Raw genomic sequence first — 25551 nt, 5'->3', positions numbered from 1 at the left:
GTTCTTAAAATGTTTTTGAAGGCTGGACTGTTATACCTTGAGATAGTAATTCTTTTAATTTATCTTAATTCTCTAGAACAATGGGAAGCTGTATTCAGCCCTAAAGAGCATTACTTTAGTTTTTATTTTGTGGAATAAGAGATAAGAGAAATATTTGAGCTACTTTTGTCCTTATTTAGTCCTATGAATAACACTCCTGTGGAATATCATAGCTGACAGGTATATGAGCATAACAACTGAAAGGGAAAAAAACAAGTACAAATCATGAATGTTAAAATAAGCATTTTTAATAAATATTTATGTTTTATAACCAATACACTTGGAACAAATTATGGTACAAAACTATGAAAACAAGCCATGTATGTCATTGTGCATGTTGTGCAAGCATGTTTTCAGATGCATCTGATACTTTCCATATGTGCTGATGTTTTAGACAAAATTCACAGTCTTGTAACAACTTGGGTCCATGGGTTCTGCGACATCTGTGACTTTATGCACCTCAAAAGGTACAAGTGAACAGTTCATGAAAGATGAATCATGTCTAATGTTTGATCTCGTATCAGCTAGGATGAAACACATCTGTGTTTGTTTTGGCTCCCTGAAGCTGAGAAGAGAAGGAAAAAGAAAAAAAAAAGAGGTCAAAGTATGCATAGAACTTTCACTCCTCCCCCATCCTCTCAAAAGTTTCCTGTCAAAAAACAGACATTCAAGACATAGAAGACCAGTGCAGTTATGGATTGAAAACAGCAGAAACAATGTCAAAAGTTAAACATTGCAAAGCACTTAACACTTATTGTTACATGTAGAAACAACAGGGCATTCTGTAGAACATTTTAATTTTTGAGTTGTGAAATTGTCTTCCATTAAGTAGGAAAAAAAATGTTATTTGGTTTTACCAGTTTAGTATTGTTCAGCGGTAAGGAGTCTGGTTTGCCATAATCTGGAGGATTGGCCAGAGGGTCATAACCTAGGCGTTTCAGCATTGGTGCAATGTCAGCCATGTCCTTCACCACATCATCTGGAATCTTGCCCACCCATTTGGACAGGGCTTCTGTATTTACTGGGTTGACGACTTGGTCTGTTGACCGCTCCACCCTACAATGGAAGCATAACAGCTGAGCCACCCACCAGAAACTCACAGCTACTCAAAGTACATGCAAATCACTTCACCGCTGTAAGCTATCTAAGCATAAATGCGTATCCATGGCCACATGATAAGACATTGTTTTACAATGTAATTTGTATTTTATTTTAGTAATCAATTTGTATTCTTAATCCTAACCCTGGAGATCTGCCATCCTGCAGAGTTTTGCTCCAACCCTAAGCTAACACACCCGGTCCAGGTAATGAAGGTTATTAAGTTATGCTCACATTACCAGACTAAAGTGACTCAAATCCACTTTGCTGCCTTAATGTGATCCAATTTCAAAAGAGCAGATTTGAAGACTTGACATGTTCACACAGTTCAGTTCTGTTCACATTAAAGCACTAAAAACAGATTTGAGTCAATTTACACTCAAAGCCTTTCATGGATAAGAAACATAACCAATTTATAGGCGTGCAACATGAAAGTAAACACAAGATTGGATGTTTTTCTACCTTTTTTTGCTGGCATCTGCCAGTGCCAATGTTGTGCCAAATAATCATTTGCTGCCAAATTTACATGCACAAATCATGCAGCAGTACAGGGCTTCTAATTCTGTTCATGAATAACAATAATATTAGATTGCTCTTTATAACAAACAAACAAACAAATAAACAGGGTTGGATTCTAGCTGAGAGTTCATATTTAGCATAACACAACATACAACTTGGGTTGCAACGGTATGAGATTTTCACGGTATGATAACCGTCTCAGAAAATACCGCGGTATCACGGTATCACAGTTTGTTACATATATTATTAAACTGACCCTTAAATAAATTACAACAAAGGTTTTTTGTTCAATTAACTATTTATTGTAGAAACCTGGGACAATTATAATTTTAATGTCTCCTTAAAAAAAATAAGCTGTACACCATTAGGTGAAGGAAACCAGTTTTTTCCACTACTCTTAAGGAGTAAAGATCCTGTATTTAAAATATTCAGTACAATTATTTAAGTTTAAATTATTTAATATCTGATAAACTGAGCCTGGGTCAGTGTCTGATCAACAACTGTTGTAAACGTCCGTTTTACTGCCAAGTTGGTATATAACCAGATACTGCAGAAAAAAGGGAATTTATTTCTGACATGATCCTCACAATAGAGATTTCTATTTTAAGGCTTTCACACCGAGTCTGGTTTTAACATATGAAAAACAGGCACGTCAGAATTTGAAAATGAAAGCATGTAAATGAATGGCGTCTTTCACATCCAGTCCGGCCAGGACCTTTACGTGAATTCATCGTAGCACGCACTTCACGCCTGTACCTGCGTGCCCAAATTTCGGATAACTCAGTGCTTTTGCGGGCGCTTACCGCATGGGTTGTGCACGACTACAAAGAGGTTTTATTTAGGTTCAGATTAAAATTATAAACTAAACACATACTTTGTGCTGCACAGTGGGGTGGTGTTCTCGGAGATGGGAGAACAGGTTTGATATATGTCCACCTTTAGCTGTGACTTTATGGCCACATTGATTACAAATCGGATAACCATCCTCGGGTGCGTTCGGCGGGTATCCGAAATAGTCCCACACTGCTGATTTTAGTTTAGCCTTTTTTTAGGCGGACGGAGATTTGTTTAGTCTGATGCACTTTCTGCCGTTCTCACCGCTGTGTCCTGAGTAGCTGAAGCGGAGCAGAGTTGCGCATGTGCAGGTGAGTTTCTCCGCTGGCTTGCGTTTTACCGGTAATAAGCAAACACACACGGTATGTTAACCGTGCATTTTAATACCATGGTATACCGTGAAACCGGTTACCGCTGCAACCCTACACACAACATTGCAAATGAACAGAGGCTTTGCAAAAAATGTGATGTAATTAATGAGGCTTGACATGTGAATGTAGCTTTAATTTTGCTTGAACATTAAAGGTAGTAGCGCTGGATTGGAACTCCTCAGGGTGGCTGATCTCCCTTTCCAAATTGACCACAAATAACAGGACAGGCAAAACTTATTAACAACAGTAATGTTACCCATTGTTTACTCACTTTGACAAGGACACTCCTCCAACTTTTCCAATGAGCTGCTCATGGTGCAGCACTGATAGGTCCCAGGGGAGCTCCAGAAATTGAAGGAGCTTTTGCATCACTTGCTCTGGATGCAGCACCAGTTCTTCATAAAGCACAGGCAGGCAGGTCCTCTCTGACACAGCCATACACTGGTCATACATAGCCTCCACAGCTCGGTTCCATTTCACCAGACAGTCCCTATAACTAGTCAGGTCAAATCCTGTGATGGTCACCTTGCGTGAGATCATGGAATGAACTGTGGCCCGACCATCGCGAAGCATTAGGACAAATTTGGCACGTGGAAAAAGTTTGGAGAGGTACGTCAGCGATTTCAGAGCGAAAGGGTCTTTGTTGCACAGCCGTGGTGCAGGTTCACCGTGGCCCACAATGATCTCCAGCAGGAATGCACGGATAGCCGAGTCCAGGACCTCGTCCGTGACTCCAGCCTCGTCTAATCGGAGCCTCTCTCGGGCCGAGCGGCTCCAGGTGGCCTGCATGGCTAACAGACGGGGGATGACACGAGTCTCCTCACCACACCGCACTTCAGGGTGGGCATCCAGCATGGCCCGCATTAAAGTGGTTCCACTACGAGGTACCCCACCGACAAATATAAGAGGACTGTCTTCGTTGTATTCCACAGAAACTGGCATGGGGTAACTGAGATTCCTGCTAAGGTGCTGGTTTGGACCCCATACACCCCGGGAGCGTGAGTTTGGGCACTCCATGGCACTAAGACTCAAATAAAATATTGTGATGGAGCTGATGACCACACAGGCCAGCAAGACACTATGAGTCTGTTTCCTCATGGTGTGGGTGTGTGTGTTGGGGGAGATTGGGGATTTTGGGAATTCAGTAAAAATCCAGATGGTGGGGAAAAGGCCTCTACGAACCTCAGACTATTAGATTCGAGAAAAGTGGGGTGAAAGTAAAAATAATATACAGTAGAACAAAAGCGAGAAACAGGGTATGGAAAGTGAAAATAGCACACACCTATAAAAGAAAAAGAAAAGACTGTGAGAAGTGGACAGAGAGGGGGAAGGAAGAGAAGAAGAGAAGAATGTAGGGTAGTGGAAGTCTGGGGTAGGGGGGAGGGAAAAACAAAACAGTAAAAAGAGGTAAAAGCTCCTTCCGTCCTTGCTTAAGGGCTAAAAGTTGAATTGTGGCTTGCTGAGGCAAGCCTTAGGTTGCAGTCCAACTTCATTGTTTCTAGAAAATGGGAAGCGATAAGTCAGAAGAGGGAAGAAAAAAAAGTTTTAGGATATGATACCAAACCTTACAGCATTATAGACTATTTTCCAAATAAAGAGATACATATTTTTGTTTTTCCTAAATCAACAAGTTAAGTACAAAATTAAATGCACGTTAATATATGAAGATAAATCAAAGATTTCCATTCTGCTCCAGTGGAACTTAAATAAAGTGCGAGTCAAACTTGGCAGGACACCCTTTTATTTCCGAAGCAAACGGAAAACAAATTGAGAGGGGAAATTACATCTCAGAATATACCAGCAAGTAATGGGTGAGGGGGCATATATTTTTGGCTATGTGCAAAATATGGACGCCATTTTAAAAGCCGTCAGATTTAATTTCTGAAATAAAAGAGAATGTCCTGTGACTTTTGACCCTGTAGAACAAAGCAAATCAACTAAAACAGAAATTTACAAGGCAGTTCATTTCTATTCCTGCATACACTAAAATACGACTTTTTGAATATCTTTGGCTTCTTAGAGGAAATATTTCTAAAACTGAAGAATTGAAAAAGATACTGGAGCATCTGAGCCCAGTGCCAGACATTGCAACAGCTTCTTTCCCTAGACAGACTAGGGATTCCTGGTCCTGGAGACCTACCAGAATTTAGCCCCTCTTCCCTAATCTCTCACACATGGTGCAGGTAATGTAGGCCTTTAGGGACAGGGGAACATTTCAGACTTACGTGTAATAGATCTGAAATAATCAATCCCCAGAACCAGGAATGTGCTTAGCTGACCTATGCCATTAGACTTCTCAACAAACTCAACAAGGACTAAACTGAACTCCTACACACCTCACACACTAACAAACATCTCTCACTGACCCACAAACACCTCTTTTTGATGTTCTTCCTGTGTCTATCTGCATACTCTTCAGTAAACAATACTTCAATTTTTATACAGAAATACTGTTATTATTAGGTTTAATGCACACTAAAAGTAATGTCTAAATAATTTAGGTTACTACAATCTCAATGTACAATTATCAAAAAAATGACCTAATACATTGCCTTATAAATAATGTCTAAGACAACGACATCCAAAAAAGGCAGAGGCCTGTTTAAGTGTTATGTAGCCTGTATTGTACTGTTTTGATCCATGTTGCACCCATGGTCCAGATGAAACATGAACATACAGCTTTTCTATTAAACACAATGCACACATATGGTCCTTGTATTTCACTTTAAAAAATAATTGGATTAAACCCCCCACCTCAAGAATGAAGCCCTTTGAAATAATGTATTATATTATTTTGACAAATCTCAACTCAGGCATATTACTGCTTTCAATTTAAAAAAAGAAATCATAAAGATTGCTTCTTTAAGTAAAAAGCTTATTTATTTTTATATTTTTCCCCTGCAAATAGGCTTTCACCTTGGGAACTCCTTGCTGATAATTTTCTTAGAAGCACCACAAATTATTAAGCTGTAAATCCAATCTAAAGGGATCAGCTGTTTGGTTTGTAGTGTAATGTAAACAGTAGCTGAATGGGCCTAATCCATTTTTATCCATTAGTGCAGCTCAGACTGCATAGTCAAACACTGCAGCTGTGCAGATCTTATCGTCTTTATTTGAGCAACAGGTCAACAAATTACTCAGATCTAGACCTTGGTATTTAACTGCGGGAGGCTTTACAATCACACGATTTCAAGCCTAAACGGTAAACATGTTTACACATGTTTGGTCAATAAAAGACACACTTTTTGGTCTGTAAGAGGCATTCAGAAAAGACAGGTAACCTAACAGCACAGCTGCAGCAGAGGTCTGGCAGCGCAGTTTAGCTAGTCGACAATGGAAATGATTAGCTAGCTAACTACCACACACAGAACAGTATGTTAAGCGCTCATGAAATATATCGCGAAATAAATCATACGAAAACGATAGCTAGCTAACTCTCACACCATAATATGATATGAAAAACGACAATGTTTGCCTTTCTCCACTGACAACGCGAGCAGGCTAGGTAACCATCTAGTTAACCTATCTAAGCTAGCTGGCTAACATCAAAATGTTTGGCTACACACGTTGAAAAGGCTGTTGCTTGTATAGCATTAGTTAGCTTAGCTTAGTTTAGTTCACGCGACAATGTGGTTAGTAACGTTAGCTAGTTAGCTAGCTAAATTAGCTAGGTTAGATTTTTAACGTTCTTGTGATTACAGGAGGTAGTGTGAACCCGGCTGGCAGTCGATAGTCCTAAATCTGAATTTCTTTTGGTATCCCAACGTTATATTTCGTATTCAAACAAGGAGAACGTGATATTAACATGGTTTAGTTATTAGCTAGGTTAGGTAGCGTTAACTTACCTACAGCAGCTCCCAGTCGGTCATTCTCGCAGTGGTGAAAATTAAATTAAATAAAAAAAATTAAAAGTACTAAGGCTAAGTTTACCTGAAGTGTTAAAACAGACATGAAGGAACCCAGGTAAGTGAAGCATTAGACTGCAGCTCGAAATTGAGCTAAACCCATTTACGTAGCTATTTAACAGAGATGTTATTTACAAAACACGCTTTCTATTCTTTTCTAAGTCTCTACTGAACTTTGTCCAATAAGCTTTGCTCACAGATGACTGTCCAACCTAAAATGCAAGACTGAACTTCAAGACAGCTCACTAAACCACAGCCACTGGAGCTCTCCTCCAGCAAACTCCAATCTTATTGGTTGTTAGAGATTGGCAATTCAGGTCCAGAAAATTTAAATCCATGCCAGGATTATGTTCCAACTTCCTGGTGTTAGAGTTGGTCTGCAGAGTCACCCATGCAGTTGAAACAAAATCCTGGAATGGATTTTTACTCTCTGGACCTTGCTGCACACCATTGGCTGAACTATGAAATACAAATATGAATTTTAAGCTTTTAAAATATGTAATACCATGTTTTATTATGGCATTAATTTCCTATTAAAACTTTAATAAAAGGCTCTTTCTTAATCAAATTATTAGATTCAGATATATATTAGATTCAAATAGATTAGATTTAGTCTTTTAACAGAATGTAATGTAGTCAATATCAAGACCTGAAGTTACGGTGACCAGGTATATATATTTATTTTTTATTTTTTCAACAAAAAAAAAATTAAAAAGGATATATTTTGTACTTTTTTTTAATTTATTATACACAAAATATTTTCGTATGAAATACAGCATGCATATTGTAATATTTATGTTGTAATACAATATATTGTAGTGTCCCAAAACCCATACCCTGTTTAATACCTTACACCCTTTTCATTTTTGCAAACAAAAAACATTTCACATTAGTTTGTATTTTGTTTATCAAAAACTGTTTTTGAACCTAGTTTTACACCTGAATATTTATTATTATGTCACATCTATATATGTAGCCCATAATAGGCCAGACGCAATTCAGATTATGGATCCAAAAGCACAAATATGTTAAATTACTTGAGCAGTTAATTTATGTTTTTCTGTCTCACTGTGATAAAAGAAAAACTATTTAATTTTAAAATCATGATATAAATAGTATAACCACAATTTCATAATTAGTATTTTAACATTTTGTTCTGGAAATTGTACCAGAACTAGTTACAATGGCATTTTGGGCCACTCTTTCTTTTTTTAAGCATTTGAATGGTTACATGTTTGGAAAAGACCTGTGAGCTAAAGCTGCACTATTAAAATTAGCTAGTTTTATCTCCAGACAATCACACACTGTCCTGTGATGCTTTTAGGATGTTCAGTATCTATGTCAGTTCACAGAGTGAAGTGAAGGTCTGTCAAACACAGGTATTGAATGCACAACCTTGCAGTCAATGGCCCGGTGGTCTAACCACTGAGCCACCGCTGCCCCAAATATCAAGTGCAACAACATGTTTCTTTCATTTGATTCTTGTGTTTCGGCAGGTTGTTTTTATGCAAAAGAAGCCAAAAGAAACAAATTAAGAGGAATAAAAATTACATATAGACTTTAAAAATGTGTGCAGTGTAATGGAAAATAATATTTCACAATATAAGATAAAAAAAAAAAATTAAGTACAGTAACAAATTACACATACTTTGTTACAATCCACCATCGCTAACAGGTAAAACCAAAGTAAGACTGGCTCAAGACAACTAAACAGTGTGTAGTGATCTGTTGTTCAGTAAAGCCTGTATGTTATGTTTTAACAGAGAAGCGAAAGAGAGGAAGTATGTATTTGCTCTGCTGTAAATTGCACACATCCTTTTTTCTCCCCTGACCCATTTAAACACCCTGGCTCCAGCTTCTAACCACCAACACCCTTTTTGAGAAAACAATCCTTTGACTGCACTAAACTGCAAGGGGATTAATAGGTGGCTCTGCATAAACAAAAAAAAACAAAATGTTGGATTTCATGATATTTTATTTAAAACAGGTGTTATTATTAGGTTTTCCAGCTAACTTTCAATACACACTGTACATGAACTACAATTTAAATGGTAGTTCATGTACAGTATGTAATGACACACCATTTACACAAAAATAAATCAGTTCAGTCAAAAAAAATGCTAATAATTAACATAAAACTACATGGTCACCACAATTAAGTTGCTCATATGTTTCATTCATTATATTTATACATATAAATACTGGCAACACAAACTCTCATTAATGTAATGAGAAACAAAATGCACCCAGTTCAAAACAACATCCTCGCTCCTAATCTTAAAGGGTTATTTCCTCATCTTATAGGACCTTATAAACCACCATACAAATGCAGACTTCAAAACAAGCAGGAAATAGATTGTGGTGAAGGGTTTCCTGAGATTTCATCACTGGTCTGCATTTGCATCCATCTCAGCATCTCCAGGAGCACCTTCTTCTTGCTGAGGGTCTCCAGGGAGGATTTCAGTGACCTTTTGTATAAGCTCTTCTATCTGATCTTCAGACAATCGTTCTTCACTCTCCTCTACCATCTATGCAAAAAAGAACAGTTTATATAGAACATGTCATACACATGTATACATGTATGCAAAGGTACTCATACATTAAATATTCTTTAATCACTGCAGCAAACAACTAGAAATAGTCTACCTTAGAAACAGACATAAAAAATGAAAGAAAAAAAGAAAAGTCTGACCAGCTGGATCTCCACGGCCGTTTTTGGTCTGTGGTTCAAGAGCTGCAGTTTCTCGGCCCTGAAAAGACACAAAGACAAAAAGTAAGAAAAGGATGAAAAGGAAATCTGACTAAACATTTCCCAAACAGTGACATAATCCATACAACGGTGACAAGACAAAAGAGAGAAGACACAATATACAATTTACTGCAGGCTGCTACGCCACATGACAAGTCATAAAGTGCACCGTGCTGTGTCTCAAAGTGAAAATTATATAGTTGATCAGCAGAGGGCAGACAAACCACACTCTGTAATTAGAGATACAAAGTGAACGTGCACCACAGCACATGTGACATAGCAGATGAACTGTCAAGTGTAAGTTTAGAACAAGCTGCTGGGGATTTTCAAAAGCAAAAATAAATCAAGTCAACCAAAAACTGAACAGCATTAGAAATGGGCCAAAGTTGCCAGTATGACTATTCTTACTTGGTGAGTTTGTGTGGGAGCATTGCAGTCAGGAAATCTTTTACATTCTCAGGACTCTGGTGAGAACATGGCGTCTTAGAGAGGTACTTCAGAGTCTGCAGGAGAAATAAGACAAGCAACAGAATAAAAATATACATGAAGGCTGACTGGAATATGTAAATATTTTCTACACTGCATGATGATTAAATAAAAAAATTAAACAGTTGTATAATGCTGCAGTTAATGTACAGAATTCTACTTAACATAATTAAGTAAGTATGTAAGCAACAAAGCCCAGTCATCCCATTTGTTAACACTGCTCAAATAATAGAGAGACAAATAGGGGTGGGTAAAATGAAAGAAATAAATCTTAATAATTGTCAAACTATACACAATCTATTCACCATTATTGTATTACTGTTCTCCTTGATTAATAATAATAAATACCAACAAATATAAAAAATAAGTTTCATTTATCTTGGGCTCTTTGTGGTTGCCCTTTTATTAATCTATATCATAACAAAAGATTTTAAAAATCATTGCACCGCAATGTAAAACTTGATGGAAAGAATGCTCTGCCGGGTCACTAACCTCATACATTATTGTGTTAAGGTTCTGTTGTCCAGTGCTATGCTTGTTTTTAACCATCTCTTTTCTCTTCTCTTTCAGCTCAATGAGAAGCTGATACACCTAACAGGGTAAAAGCACAAAACACAAATTTACAAACCCTCAGCAAACTAAAAAGCCTGAAATTAACCAATATTTCCTTTTCTGTGCATGGATGGTTAAAGCATCAATGTGTCTTTCAGTCATTTTTGACATATCAATACTACTTAATAAAATAAAAATTATTAATAGTGTACTTGATTAATAGACGTAAACATAAGTAAAATTACTGACCTCAAAATTGCTGAGCATGGCAGCATTTGCATCCCTCCTGCAGCACAGACATGGATAAGTGTTTAAATAACAATTTAAGCAATGGTAGGTGAAGTTGTGCTGTTCAAAATGATGTTCAGCTGAGAAGAATCAACACTTAAAATTTCATTCAAATATCTCTATTTACAACCCAGGACTAAACCAGAGCTAAATCAGTAGAGTGATTACACAATCATAAAGGTTACTTATGGTAAAGAGCTTTGTGGCAAATTTAAACACAACATTTAGAAAGTGAAAGCAGGAGTTGCAGCAGAATGCATTAATAAAGACTAGTTTTGTGGACGCATGCATTGACATTTGTTACCTAACATATGTAATGCAAATGAGGGCCACACAAGCTTATGGTATTTTAGGTCACAATTTGTATGCATATATGTCACAATAAACACTACTGATAACAGTAATGAACACTTAAATGGTTAAGTAATGCCTCATGTTTAATTGACCCTAGATAAGATATTATTAAACATTAGTACATTTAAATTCTTTAATGCATAGGAATTATGTAAATAATTAGATAAAAAAAGTTGTACTCTTACTGTAAAATGTTACTTATATATACAGTACCAGTCAGTTTGAACACACATCATAGATTTTTTTCTTTATTTATTTACTACATTGTAGATTGATATTAAACACATGAAACAATGTAAGGACCCAACAAAAGCTGGAACTTTACAGCGTGAAGAAAAAGCAGCAACTATTGTTCAGCACTCCTTTCTTCAAGACACTAAGAAAACTATTTCAGGTAACTTAAGGACACTGAGAAAATACTAATATTGTAGATAATTTTATACCCTTAAATATCGTGCCACATCACTCTTCCCTAATTATCACATCAAGTTCTGTTGTTTTTAGCAAAACAAAAATTCGCTTTTACAGAGTATATCTGTGCAGTATCATTTATTTTACTTTAGTCCTGGATATATGGAGATATTAACAGTGCATTATTAGTATCATGACATTTCAGATCTGTTATCTGATAAAAAAGTATTGTATTTTTTAATATCTTAGTCAGGGGTGTGCCATATCACATTAAATGCAATTATAACACTTCAATTTTTTTTTTACAGTACAGTATTCTAGAAGTTTTCACCAAGAGTATTGTTAGTAGCTTATCCGGTTGTTTAGCATGGATGTCTTCCTAACATAATTTTGTGTTTCTAGCTATTTTATATTGGTTTACCCCAAGACTCGAGGTTAGATGTGGGTAACTGTAGATTAATAAGCCCATAAACCAGCAGCAGCTCTTCATGTTTCTCCTAACCTCACTCAGCACTGCCTAGACCTCCCAGCGGCGCCACGAGCCAGACACCCGGTTAATATTTACATTAGCGGTTTATCTATATCTATTATAGTAATATATTTTTAATGTTCGTAACCAGTTAAACAAACAGTGACATATAATATATTTCATTTAAATTTTCATGTCTAAACAAAAACATTTTAAACACTCTTACACTTCCATAGTGCACTCTGTTAGGGTCCGCGCCTGTAAACCGTCGGGTAGAAACAGTACCCCACGCATGCGTTCCTACAACAAAGTCAACGACATATCTGCCACAGTTTAGTTAAAAATATTTTTTTATTTTAAAAATAATTACATATAATTAATAATATTTGTCATTTATTTATCTACAACTACAAATAACATAGTATTATTATTATTATTATTATTATTATTATTATTATTATTATTATTATTATTATTATTATTATTATTATTATTATTAATTTATACAACCCCTGGCAAAAAGTATGGAATCACCAGTCTTGGATGAGCACTCCTTCAGACATTTCATTCTGTAAAACAAACTCTGATCAAAAACATGATAGAGTAATAAGGTCATTCCAAAGTGCAACTTGTTGGCTTTCAGGAACACTCAAAGAAATGAAGAAAAAACATTGTGGAAGTCAGTGAATGTTACTTTTATTGACCAACCACAGGGAAAAAATATGGAATCACTCAATTCTGAGGAAAAAAGTATGGAATCACTCAAATTGAAGGTAGAAAATAAGGACACACCCAGTCAATTTCCTTTCCCTAAATGGACACCTGCCTCAGATTAGATCTGCTCGTTAGTCTGCAGTTAAAAACACCTGCAGTCATGACACCTTGGAGGGCTGCTGGACGAATTAGAGTGGCAAGAACCATGGCTCCAACAAGAGAAATGTCTCTTGAAACAAAAGAGAGGATTGTGAAACTTCTTGAAGAAGGTAACTCTTCACGCATGGTTGCTAAAGATGTGGGCTGTTCACAGTCAGCTGTATCCAAGATATGGACCAAATACAAACAGCATGGAATGGTTGTTAAAGCCAAGCGTACTGGTAGACCGAGAAAGACATCAAAGCGTCAAGACAAGCAACTTAAGGCCATTTGTCTTGAAAACCGAAAAAGTACAACTAAACAGATGAAGCATAAATGGGAAGAAGCTGGAGCCAATGTATGTGACCGAACCGTAAGAAATCGCCTAAAGGAAATGGGATTTCAATACAGGAAAGCTAAAAGAAAACCATCATTCACACCTAAACATAAAAGAACAAGACTGCAGTGGGCTAAGGAGAGGCAATCATGGACTGTGGATGACTGGATGAAAGTTATCTTCAGTGATGAGTCAAGAATCTGCATTGGACAAGGTGATGATGCTGGAACTTTTGTTTGGTGCCGTTCCAGTGAGATTTATGAAGAGGCCTGCCTGAAGAAAACAACCAAATTTCCACAGTCCTTGATGATATGGGGCTGCATGTCAGGCAAAGGCACTGGGGAGATGACTGTGGTTAATTCTTCTATCAATGCACAAGTTTACATTGACATTTTGGACAGTTTTCTCATCCCTTCAATTGAACAGATGTTTGGAGATAATGAAATAATTTTCCAAGATGACAATGCATCGTGCCATAGGGCAAAAACAGTGAAGGCATTCCTTGGAGAAAGACACATTCAGTCGATGTCATGGCCTGCAAATAGTCCAGCTCTCAACCCAATTGAAAACCTGTGGTGGAAATTGAAAAAAATGGTCCACAAGAAGGCTCCGACCTGCAAAGCTGATCTGGCAACTGCTATCAAAGAGAGTTGGCACCAAATTGATGCAGAATACTGTTTGTCAGTCATCAAGTCCATGCCTCAGAGACGGAAAGCCGTTATAAAAGCCAAAGGTGGTGCAACTAAATACTAGTGATGTATTTTGAATCATCTTTTGTTTATCTGTTTTTCATGATTCCATACTTTTTTCCTCAGAATTGAGTGATTCCATATTTTTTTCCCTGTGGTTGGTCAATAAAAGTAACATTCACTGACTTCCACAATGTTTTTTCTTCATTTCTTTGAGTGTTCCTGAAAGCCAACAAGTTGCACTTTGGAATGACCTTATTATTGTATCATGTTTTTGATCAGAGTTTGTTTTACAGAATGAAATGTCTGAAGGAGTGCTCATCCAAGACTGGTGATTCCATACTTTTTGCCAGGGGTTGTAATATAGTTTACACATAATGTGTAATACAGTAGGCTTACTTTTCTAAAACACATATTTTAATGAAGTGTTTTATTAACACTTTTAAAATGTGTAATATATAGAAATATTAATAAAAATAATTAAAAATAATGTTTATTGTTTATCTACTACTACTACTACCACTACTACTACGAATAACAACAATACCACAAGCACTACTACCACTCCTACTTCTACTACTACTCCTTATAATAATAATAATAATAATAATAATAATGTATTTGTAATATTATTTACACATATTGTGTTATGCAGTAGGTATGGTAAGTCATAATTATAAAGATAATTCCCCTTAGACTCTATCTATCTCATAATCATGACTTAATTTTTTCCAAGTGTCAGAGATGGGAGTGTGTTTGAGAGGAGGAGGGATATAATATGGGGTGGAGTGTTTGTGAGGGGAGGAGTGTGTTTGAGAGGAGGAGGGATATATTATGGGGAGAAGTGTTTTTTAGGGGAGGGATATGTTGGATATTTGTAAACCAGCAGGCTGTGGCAGCTGTTGCATCAACTGACTGACACTGGTTTGTGAACCTGCATTTCCACGTTAATGATCCTGTAACTGTTAATTAATCTGATTATTTGCCTTCCTTTGGGCAGAGCACCTGCTGCGTGTCCAAACCACAGAACACGTTCCAGGTAAACACAATAGCTAACTGAGTTCATGAGGCTTTTCTTTATAGGCAGCCAAAACACAGCAGCAGCAGTCTAGCCAAGTTTACTAACCTAGCTCTCAGTAGCTCCTACAGAGAGAGAGAGAGAGGAGATAGCTGGACTGGAGAGGAGGGAGCATGGCAGGATCAGAGGTAAGAGCTCTTATAATCTGAATTACAATACTTATCTCTGTTTTTCAGAGCTGATCTGTTTACTTATCTTGATATATTTAGGCAGCTGTTAGCCACAAGCTAGCTTAAAGCTAACCTAAATTTAATGTAAGTCCTCCTAGCTAACTGTCATGTGTTCCTGCCGAGCAGGGAAACAAGCTGTGGGGCGGCAGGTTCGTTGGAAACACTGATCCAATAATGGAGAAATTCAACGCGTCCATCGCTTACGATCAGCGCATGTGGGATGCAGACATTCGGGGGAGTAAAGCTTATGTGAAAGCTCTGCAGAAAGCTGGACTGGTCACTCCGGAGGAATTGCAGCAGATTCTTTCAGGCCTTGACAAGGTTAGATACCTGTAAACTTCAAGCTCAAGTCTCTGTGACTGTGATCCAACACGAGGATAAAACTTTTCTTTAGGGTGCATCACATCTTTTAAGGTTGATGATGGAAAAACAACCTATAAACAACCTTTATTTAACACAGAACAATAGGCATTAGTTAGTGTGAAATAGCTTTAAAAGGTTGTGACTTCTCTACACTATGCTTGTAGTTGAAAGGTGTTCCCCTCAAATAGTAATAATTAAATGTTTTACACTGCATGAACACAATACAAACTAGTAACAAAGAATACAATAAATAATAATAATAATAATAATAACTATTATTATTTTTATTATTATTACACCTGTAATATTATTTACACATAATGTAAAATATAGTGGACTTACATTCATAGACACCTATTTTAAATAATTAAATAACACTTTTAAAATGTGTATTATATTTGTGTTATTATTTTTATGTAAATATTAATAATAATCAAATTAAAAATAATAAAAGCAAAGTAATACAATTTTTCATGTTGTACCTGGTACTATGAATAATAATAATAATAATAATAATAATAATAACAACAATAGTAATAATAATACACTGGATAAACCTTCATTGATTTGGATGCACATCTTTTAAGGTTGATGATGAAAAAACAAACAACCTTTAAACAACCGTTATTTACTTTTGACTGGTAATGTATCTGAATAGAATACAACCAAAATTTTCATTGATGTCAAATCAAATCAGTGTTGTTTCAGTGCATTAAAGATGGGAATTAAACGTTAATTTAACATATTTTTGCTATCAGGTAGCATAGGGTGTAAGGGTGAAGTGAGAAAAACGGATAGAAAAAGAGAACAAGAGCCAGTTCATGTGCATTTCATGTGCTGTAAAGCTTTGTGTTCTTTAACTAGATGTTAACTTGTGTCCTAGCTGTGCCATAGTCCATTTTTCACTTCTCAGTTATACTTTATATGTAGTGTTTAGGGATTTACAGAATAAGCTGTCCCAAACCAAAACTGAACAATGTTTGAAGGCTGAATACGGAATCCCAACAGACATGCCAACAAAGCACAATATGACTTAATGTTAAAAAATGCTATGTATTAAAAAAAAAAAAAAATTGCACCCAAAGTACTTTTATCTAATTTTTGGCCCATTCATTTCAGTTGGAGAATTTTCAACAATGTGTTTTAGGCCAAAACCATATCTCACATATCTCTGTTTCATGTAATAATTTTCAGAGTTTAAGCATTTAATGGCATGAAACTTCCATTTAAATGACATATTCCAATCAAATCACTATGTGTGGCTGCTTACGTCTCAGTATTGTACATATAAAACTATTTTGAAATGTTGGTGGAGTTCCCCTTTAATGTTTCCCAGACAATAGTGTGCCTTGGCCCAGTCCACAGCTGTACTTTCATATAAACACAACAATAGTGGACACTGAATCATGTGACGATGCTGTTGGCAAGTGCCTATTGAAAAATATGCGACTCTGTTTCAGCAAACTGTATTGTTGAACTGCTGTTGTGTTGTGATGCTGACTAATAAAATCCATATTATTTGAAACTTCCTAGTTAAGGTTATGGTTTCGTAAGACGGGCATTGTGTTGCATAGTTGGATCTTGTTGTGCAGGAAGTTCAGAAATGCGTTAATCTGTTTCTGTTGCATAAAATCAGGTTTTTGGTGAGTGGTCCAATGGTGAATTCCAGATCAAGCCTGGTGATGAAGATATTCACACAGCCAATGAGCGCAGACTGAAGGTGAGGCCTGTTTCATTGTCTTTGAACACATCACTACTTAGATCTCTGAATCAAACCATAGTTACCAGGAATGTCACACAAGGAAGCTTGGTGTTATTATAAGGAAGTCTGTATTTAGTGTAATGTGTGGTTTTGTGTGGGTGAAAAAGTGGTAGTAGGGGAAGCAGAAATGTAATGCACCTTTCTGTTAACATTAGGGCTGCAACTATAAATGATTATATTGATTGATTAATCTGTTAATAATTTATTTTGTTTATTCGATTGGTCAGTGATTATGTGTGCCATGCCCTCCATCTTTGCCTTTCTTGGGCTCAGCTCCTGCTCGTGTGGTTGGTATGGTGCAGTGGATAACACCACCCCTTGCCAGTGGGTTACCACACCATGTGAGAGACTACGGTTCAGTTCCTGGTCTGGGTGACTAGGCTGTGCTACTCCAATAAGAGTCCTTGGTTCAGTTCCTGGTCTGGGTGACTAGGCTGTGCTACTCCAATAAGAGTCCTTGGTTCAGACTCCTAACACTACATTGACCCACCTGTGTTATAGAAATATCCTTGTCAGTCACTCTGGATAAGAGCTTCAGCTAAATGACATACATTTTAATATGTTCTTAGCCTTTTTAATATTTAAAAATGAAAGAAATAGCTGAATATGGCATTTAAATGTGCCCTTTAAATGCCAAGACATGAAAAAAAATTAAATTGTTAATATTAGTTGACGCTGAAATTTGTCAAATTAATCATTATCAATTATATATCAGCTAATTGTTGCAGCCCTAGTTAAAACCAATAGAAGTGCAGGTCACAGTAGTTGACTTGTGTCATCATGTATAGCAGGTTTTATGACAGAAAAGCAATTTAAAGTTAGCACTCCATCCCTTTTGCCAGGAGCTGATTGGAGAGGCTGCAGGAAAGCTTCACACAGGCAGAAGCAGGAATGATCAGGTAAGTCTCATTTTGCCCAGGGCCCAGACTGGTTAAATATATCTGCAATATGATGAGTGTTATGTTATATTATGTTATTTACTTATTCATTTATGTTTGTTGGAACAGGTGGTCACAGACATGAGGCTGTGGTTACGGGATGCTATTGCCACACTGAAAGGAAATGCCATAGAACTTATAAATACTATGGTGGAAAGAGCAGCTGTGTAAGACCAAGCAGATTGTGTGTTACAAATATATTGCATTGCATACAAGAAATAAGGATGCATTAAGTGTTGGGCAGTATGATGATATTTTATTTTATAGTGATCCATTTACTTATCGTAACTACAATATATTTTTTTAAGCATATTGAGTATATCATTAATGCTTAAAGAACACTGACCCAACTGTGCATTTAAATACAAAGAGATTAATAATTATTCCACTTTGTTTGGAGGAATTAAAGTTTATTCTGAATACAAAAAATCACAGTAATCAGTATGGGTATTTGAATTGTACTTTATAGGTATCTGTCACTCCTGTTGCATTTTGACTATGACCACATATATCATGATACATATTTGTATTGTGAATATGTCTTTTAATATTTATATATATATAATTTTTCCATATTGCCCAGCACTAGATGCAGACGTGATTGGTTAGATTAATTATTTGCATATACTACACTTCTTCCAGTATTATAGTCCAATGCCACAGTAACAGTGCCATCATTTTACATTATGCCCCTCTCTCTTCCCCTCAGTGAGATTGACATCCTGTTTCCTGGATATACTCACATGCAGAGAGCTCAGCCAATCAGATGGAGCCACTGGATCCTCAGGTATGCATTCACATAAAGAATAATTAATTAAAGCTGATACAACATTTAATTTTATTTTATTTAACTGTAGTTCATATAGTGTTTTATACTGTTGTTCTTGGTTTCAGTCATGCTGTGGCTCTGAGCAGAGACGTGGAGCAGGTGGAGGAAATCAGGAGGCGTGTCAATGTTCTGCCTTTAGGAAGGTCTCCACTAGATCTGATTGTGCAGATATATAGCTGATTTTGTTCAGTGGAATTAATAGCATTTACAGCTTTTTGTTGTTTTTTACAGTGGAGCCATTGCTGGAAACCCATTTAACATTGACAGAGAGCTTCTCAGAAAAGGTTAGTGTATTAATTAATGTTCCTTTTTTAAGTGGTTTATATATTATGAACTGCAAAAGGAAACATTGTAGGCATGTCCTTTTTTCAATCATTACAATTTCTCTGCAGAACTCAATTTTGATGACATCAGTATCAACAGTATGGATGCCACTGGACAGAGAGATTTTGTTGGTATGTCAGTGTTGTTAATTTAAAAAATATCATCGCAATTTTTGACAAGTATTGAGATTTCATCTGTGTGTGTTTGTGTGTGTGTGTTTATTTGTTGGTTGCAGCTGAATTTCTGTTCTGGGGATCGATGTGTCTGACGCACCTCAGTAAGATGGCAGAGGACCTGATCCTGTACAGCACAAAAGAGTTCTCCTTTATCTCTCTGTCTGATGCATACAGGTAAAAAACAGCTTGTTAGGAAAAAGTTATGTGATCCTTTCATGCCAAGACAAAATACTGTCTTTAGATTAAGTAGAGATTAGTGCTGTCTTTAATAGGAGTGTCCACAAATATTGATATGTACACTTATCATCATCCTTTGGGGTTGAGATAAAGTGGTTATTGCACATTAAATTGCATCCCACACATTTTAGATAAGGATAATGTGGCAATGTTCCTGATCATGGCATTTGTGTCTTTAGGGCAATTGTTCTTGAGATGGCAGTAATGTGTGTGTGTGCACGAGCATAGTCCTGTTATAATAGTGCAATGGATACAAAAGCAGAGAAGCAATGGGGTCATCTTTAGTAAGGAGTCTTGCTTTTTTGTCTTGGTGGAGTGGACCAGCGAATCGGTGTGTGAAGTTGCCAGATCACCATTGGTCTTAATTGCAGGCATTGCAGCCATTGTCTTCCCAAGTTACATTAATAAGGTCCTTCAACCAGTGGACCTACCTTTTTAGAAACATACACTCTAGTACACTTTTCCATCAGGATAATGCTCATCCACATACTGCTTAAGAGCTTGCATCGCTAGACATATTCTTAATTAAATGTTTTAATTAAATGAACAAATTAAATGTTTGAGATGCTTTTGAACAAGCTATCAACACTCCACTCCTACAACCCCTAAAACCTGCAGGAATATTCAATCTTTGGATGGTTTATTGCAGTCTAAGATCAGTTTAAAATTGTAATAATTAATTGTTTTTTTGGTAACCTTTACCTTTCTTCCAAATCGCATTGCAATCTGACACTTCCTTCTGGGAGCAACTAATCTTTAAATGAAGTGTGTAACAAAGTATTGCAATATTATGTTTTGCAATATTGTATTGTTTCTCAAAAACACAGTATTAATAATGAATTCATTAATAACATGTAAAGTCTGGTGGCAGACACTATTCAATTTTGTTTTGTGTTGCTTTACACTCTCTTCAGATCCCACTCTTCTGACTGCATAAAAAAAACATGTAGATTCTATGTTCAGATTTATTCATATGATGGGGTGTTTTTATAATACAACATCATTTTCTCCTTAAGCAAGATTTTGTTAAAAACCATAGCATATAGCTTACAGTTGTGCTGTGTATTGCAATACATTTGTAAGCCCTGTATCATGATTTTCATATTTCAAAGTGTTTTTGAAAGCAAGGCAATATGATAAACATAAGAGAGGTTTGTTGTGTTTGTATCAGCACAAAACTGACCAGCTACCACTTTGGGAAAAAAAGCAAACACATGAATAGGAGTGACCCCATGTTCAGTCCCCCTCCTTTGTTAGTCTGATGTAACAAATACCTCCAGTTCCACTTAGAAACTACTGGAGAGCGCCCAAAAACAAAGTCAACATTGTGGGGCTTTTATGTAGGGTTGCTTTTTTAGACATTAAGCCCAGCTGTATGCTAATTAGCAGCAGTGTTAGTGGGTCATCAGTGTTGTAAACATCTGGTGTTTTTTTAATAATTAAAAGTTTTTGCTTTAAGAGGGTGTAATTGCATTATTATGGTATTATGGTATATGTTATAATTATGTAAGTGGTGCAAAAGAGTCATTTATTGCAATTGTTTCTGGGACAATACAGTATGTACAGCTCAGGAAAAAATTAAGGGACCACTTCAGTTTCTGAATCAGTTTCTCTAATTTTGCTATGTATAGGTTTATGTTTGAGTAAAATAAAGATTGTTGTTTTATTCAATAAACTACGGACAACATTTCTCCCAAATTCCAAATAAAAATAGTGTTATTTAGAGCATTTATTTGCAGAAAAAGATGCAGAGCTTCAGACCTCAAGTAATGCAAATAAAACAAATTCATATTTATAAAGTTTTAAGAGTTCAGAAATCAATATTTGGTGGAATAACCCTGGTTTTTAATCACAGTTTTCATGCATCTTGGCATGTTCTCCTCCACCAGTCTTACACACTGCTTTTGGATAACTTTATGCCACTCATGGTGCAAAATTTCAAGCAGTTCAGCTTGGTTTGATGGCTTGTGATCATCCATTGTCCTCTTAATTATTTTCTATTTGGTAAAATTAAAGAAACTCATCATTTTTAAGTGGTCTCTTATTTATTTATTTTTTTTCAGAGCTGTATAGTCCAAACAAAAGTAGTTATTGTGACAGGCCCGTGTGTAATAGCGGTAATTCATTATTATGGTAATTGCTTTGGTTTGCATATTTTAAAGACATTTTATGAAGTTCAAGTCTGTGCACATGTTAAACCACCTGATTGCAGTTACCAGCGTAGTTTGCATTCTTCTGTCTGCTCCACTACTAACATGTGGGTTTGCTTTTCTCTGCTTTGTGTGTCGGCACTAGTCTTTGTAGAGCACTGTGCTAGTTAGAACTCTGCTTGTGTGTTTGGTGTGAACAGCACGGGGAGCAGCCTGATGCCACAGAAGAAAAATGCTGATAGCCTGGAGCTCATCCGCAGCAAAGCAGGACGAGTGTTTGGCAGAGTAAGACATGGCACAGCTTAATAAAAAGAAATTGTAAAGAACCCCTGTGTTAAACATGTTTTAAACAATTAAAAATAACTAAGTGATGATTTAAATATGGCTGTTTATCTGGCATTTACAGCTCTGGAAAAAAATAGTAGACCACTTTAGTTTCTGAATCAGTTTTTCTGATGTTGCTATTTATAGGTATATGTTTGAGTAAAATGAACATTGTTGTTTTATTCTATAAATTACAGACAACATTTCTCCCAAATTCCAAATAAAAATATTGTCATTTAGAGAATTAATTTGCAGAAAATTAGTAATCTTTCAGATCTCAAATAATGCAAAGAAAACGTTTAAAAAGTTTATATTCATACAATTTTAGGAGTTCAGAAATCAAAATTTGGTGGAATAACCCTGGTTTTTAATCACAGTTTTCATGCATCTTGGCATGTTCTCCTCCACCAGGCTTACACACTGCTTTTGGATAACTTTATGCCACTCCGGGTGCAAAAATGTAAGCAGTTCAACTTGGTTTGACAGTTGTGATCATTCATCTTCCTCTAAACTATATTCAATTATTACTATATTAATTATATTCAATTTGGTAAAATCTCATAGACTCATAAAGACTCATAATTTTTAAGTTGTCTCTTATTTTTTTCCAGAGCTGTATATCTGCTTTTAATGTTATAGTATAAAAATACGCCTGGTGATGAAATTTCCCACAGTGACCACGTAACTCTTGGTTTAGTGTGCAGGGTTTCTGATGACGCTGAAGGGCCTCCCCAGCACGTACAACAAAGACCTACAGGTACACCGTCATCTGCAGTGAGAGAACAACCTGATCCTGTCTGAGGGAGTGTAAGACACACTGTAACAGTCTTTATGTGTGTGTGTGTTTGTAGGAAGATAAAGAGGCCATGTTTGACACCTATGATACAGCACATGCTGTACTGCAGGTGGCTACAGGTGTTATCTCTACACTTAAGGTAAGACACTAATGCAGTACAAATGCAGAACATATTATAGACTTAAAACTAAATCTGTATTGTTGATATATATACTGTATCTGTCATGTTGGTAAATCAATCTAGACCAGGCCTTTAGATATAGAATTGTACCTAAACGAAGAAAATAAAACTTTATTTTTATAGTATATACAATTATATGGTTTTAATTGATTTTTTTAATGAAATAATTGACTAATGATTCACTATAGATGTGTAGAGTATACTAGCTTTGACCATTATTATCATTTTCTACATGCTGACAGTTATTAGTAGCTAAAAATTAAAAGACCTGGAAAAAATAAGAGACCACTTAAAAATAATGGTTTTCTTTGATTTTACCAAACTAAAAACCTCTGGAATATAATCAAGAGGAAGATGGATGATCACAAGCCATCAAACCAAACAGAACTGCTTGAATTTTGCAGCAGGAGTAAAGGCATAAAGGCATAAAGCAGTGTGCAAGAATGGTGGAGGAGAACATGCTAAAATGCATGAAAACTGTGGGTTAAAAACTAGGGTTATTCCACCAAATATTGATTTTTGAACTCTTAAAACTTTATGAATATGAACTTGTTTTCTTTGCGTTATTTGAGGTCTGAAAGCTCTGCAACTTTTTTTGGTAATTTCAGACAATTTTCATTTTCTGCAAGTAAATGTAATAATTTTTTTTATATATATTTTTGTATAATGCATGTTTTAAACATAGTTGTTTAAACATGAAATTAGTTTGTAGTATTATAATAAACATTAATACAACTATTATGCACTAAATCTAAAGGTCCTCTTTGCAATTTAATGCAGGTAAATCCGAAATCAATGGAGGCAGCTCTAAGCCCAGATATGCTGGCCACTGATCTGGCCTACTACCTGGTCAGAAAAGGAGTAAGTAGGCTATGTTTTTCCCAGTTATGCTATTGTGAGGCTATTAATACTGATGCATTAAATAATCTGGACCTGTCTGGTCTCTGGTCTCCTGTAGGTACCATTCAGGGAAGCTCATAGCTGCTCAGGAAAAGCTGTGTATCAAGCTGAATCGAAAAACGTCCCATTAAATCAGCTCACTGTGGAAGATCTCCATACTGCAAGGTCAGTTCTCACACAAATAAAGAGATTGTTTCTTCGCTGATATAATAAAATGCAGCTGATTCTACACAAGTATATCATTTTAATAATAAAAACTCTCTCTCTCTGTCTCCAGTCCTCTGTTTGACAGTGATGTGTCCTCAGTGTGGGACTACACCAGTAGTGTGGAGCAGTACAGCGCCCCCGGCGGAACAGCGAAGAGTAGTGTCACAGCACAGATAGAACACATGAGAACCTGGCTGAAGAGACATAAAGAATAACCTGTACTAAGTGCTTAAAATAAACAAAAAAGGTCCAATTTTTATATACAGCTCTGGAAAAACTTAAGAGACCACTTCAGTTTCTGAATCAGTTTCTCTGATTTTGCTATTTATTGGTATATGTTTGAGTAAAATGAACATTGTTGTTTTATTCTATAAACTACAAACAAAAAAGATGCAAAGCTTTCAGACCTTCTTTGCAAATAATGCAAAGAAAACAAGTTCATATTCATAAAGTTTTAAGAGTTCAGAAATCAATATTTGCTGGAATAACCCTGGTTTTTAATCACAGTTTCATGCATTTTGCATGTTCCCCTCCACCAGTCTTACACACTGTTTTTGATAACTTTATTTCACTCCTGGTGCAAAAGCAGTTCAGCTTGGTTTGGTGGCTTGTGATCATCCATCTTCCTCTTGATTATAGTCCAGAGGTTTTCAATTTGGTAAAATCAAAGAAACTCATCATGTTTAGGTGGCCTCTTATTTTTTTCCAGAGCTGTATGTGATTGATAAAGTGATGGGTCAATGTTTGTGCAGTTGTGTTCATTTTTTCAACACATCCTTTGCTATTCTTAAAACTGTAAACTCTAAAAAAGGTATTGCTCTTAAATAAATTCACAAATTTAAATATTGAACACTCTGTTTATGTCTGTATGAATTAGGCTCCCACACAAATTGGGTTTCTAGACTAAGATCTGTTCAAAATGATTAATATTACTGGTATTGATCATAAACACTGCCACATGTGATGGGATGGGAACTACTGTAGTATCATGTCCCATGTCCTATTGAAGCTGAAGAATCCTACACTGACCTGTGGAATGTGTGTGTTGGGCCTCCTACACTGAGTGTGGATGGGATTACTGCTAGAGTTGCTTTTGTCTGTTCGTGTTGACAATACAAGACAGATGCCACTGGTCAAGATTATTAACAAAGTACCACTGCACT

At 36.2% G+C, this 25551-nt stretch overlaps 4 protein-coding genes across 4 annotated transcripts in view; 2 read left to right on the top strand and 2 right to left on the bottom strand.

The window, feature by feature from the left end:
- st6gal1 (ST6 beta-galactosamide alpha-2,6-sialyltranferase 1) overlaps nucleotides 1-25238 on the top strand; it is a 77433-nt gene extending 52195 nt beyond the window's left edge. The window contains exon 9 of the transcript XR_007424981.1: nucleotides 25035-25238. The gene's annotated coding sequence lies outside the window, so the exon portion shown is untranslated. The remainder of the gene's footprint in view (nucleotides 1-25034) is intronic.
- tpst1l (tyrosylprotein sulfotransferase 1, like) lies at nucleotides 266-7051 on the bottom strand. Its single transcript, XM_007254157.4, has 4 exons — nucleotides 6707-7051; nucleotides 3133-4359; nucleotides 897-1095; nucleotides 266-604 (listed from the first exon to the last, which is right to left on the bottom strand). The coding sequence occupies exons 2-4, from the start codon at nucleotides 3957-3959 to the stop codon at nucleotides 560-562; spliced, it is 1071 nt and encodes a 356-aa protein (XP_007254219.3). The 5' UTR covers nucleotides 3960-4359; nucleotides 6707-7051; the 3' UTR covers nucleotides 266-559.
- On the bottom strand, nucleotides 8724-12372 carry LOC103043131 (calcitonin gene-related peptide-receptor component protein). The gene is made up of 6 exons (XM_007254161.4): nucleotides 12302-12372; nucleotides 10803-10839; nucleotides 10494-10592; nucleotides 9924-10018; nucleotides 9459-9516; nucleotides 8724-9294 (listed from the first exon to the last, which is right to left on the bottom strand). Exons 1-6 carry the CDS (start codon nucleotides 12367-12369, stop codon nucleotides 9151-9153), a joined length of 501 nt encoding a protein of 166 aa, XP_007254223.2. The 5' UTR covers nucleotides 12370-12372; the 3' UTR covers nucleotides 8724-9150.
- On the top strand, nucleotides 14810-25238 carry asl (argininosuccinate lyase). The gene is made up of 16 exons (XM_022676076.2): nucleotides 14810-15159; nucleotides 15328-15522; nucleotides 17201-17284; nucleotides 18169-18225; nucleotides 18334-18431; nucleotides 18974-19051; nucleotides 19159-19236; nucleotides 19325-19377; nucleotides 19486-19548; nucleotides 19653-19767; nucleotides 22181-22265; nucleotides 23002-23061; nucleotides 23156-23239; nucleotides 24062-24142; nucleotides 24240-24346; nucleotides 24459-25238. The coding sequence occupies exons 1-16, from the start codon at nucleotides 15145-15147 to the stop codon at nucleotides 24601-24603; spliced, it is 1398 nt and encodes a 465-aa protein (XP_022531797.2). The 5' UTR covers nucleotides 14810-15144; the 3' UTR covers nucleotides 24604-25238.
- Nucleotides 25239-25551: the final 313 nt, after the last annotated feature.

The sequence above is a fragment of the Astyanax mexicanus genome, chromosome 17 (genome assembly GCF_023375975.1).
Source record: "Astyanax mexicanus isolate ESR-SI-001 chromosome 17, AstMex3_surface, whole genome shotgun sequence".
Classification (NCBI taxonomy): Eukaryota; Metazoa; Chordata; class Actinopteri; order Characiformes; family Acestrorhamphidae; genus Astyanax; species Astyanax mexicanus.
This window is presented reverse-complemented; position numbering and strand designations above follow the sequence as displayed.

Bases quoted from the DNA above. Each gene is read 5' to 3' on its own strand.
- tpst1l (XM_007254157.4), bottom strand. From the start codon at position 3,959: ATGAGGAAACAGACTCATAGTGTCTTGCTGGCCTGTGTGGTCATCAGC. The intron at 1,096-3,132 runs GTGAGTAAACAA...CTTCCATTGTAG, and splicing joins GGAGGAGTGTCCTTGTCAAA to GGTGGAGCGGTCAACAGACC. The intron at 605-896 runs GTAAAACCAAAT...TTCTCTTCTCAG, and splicing joins CGCTGAACAATACTAAACTG to CTTCAGGGAGCCAAAACAAA.
- LOC103043131 (XM_007254161.4), bottom strand. From the start codon at position 12,369: ATGCGTGGGGTACTGTTTCTACCCGACGGTTTACAGGCGCGGACCCTA. The intron at 9,517-9,923 runs GTAAGAATAGTC...GTGTCTTTTCAG, and splicing joins CTCCCACACAAACTCACCAA to GGCCGAGAAACTGCAGCTCT. The intron at 9,295-9,458 runs GTCAGACTTTTC...TTTTTTGCATAG, and splicing joins CGGCCGTGGAGATCCAGCTG to ATGGTAGAGGAGAGTGAAGA.
- asl (XM_022676076.2), top strand. The intron at 15,523-17,200 runs GTTAGATACCTG...GCATAAAATCAG, and splicing joins TTCTTTCAGGCCTTGACAAG to GTTTTTGGTGAGTGGTCCAA. The intron at 24,347-24,458 runs GTCAGTTCTCAC...CTCTGTCTCCAG, and splicing joins GAAGATCTCCATACTGCAAG to TCCTCTGTTTGACAGTGATG.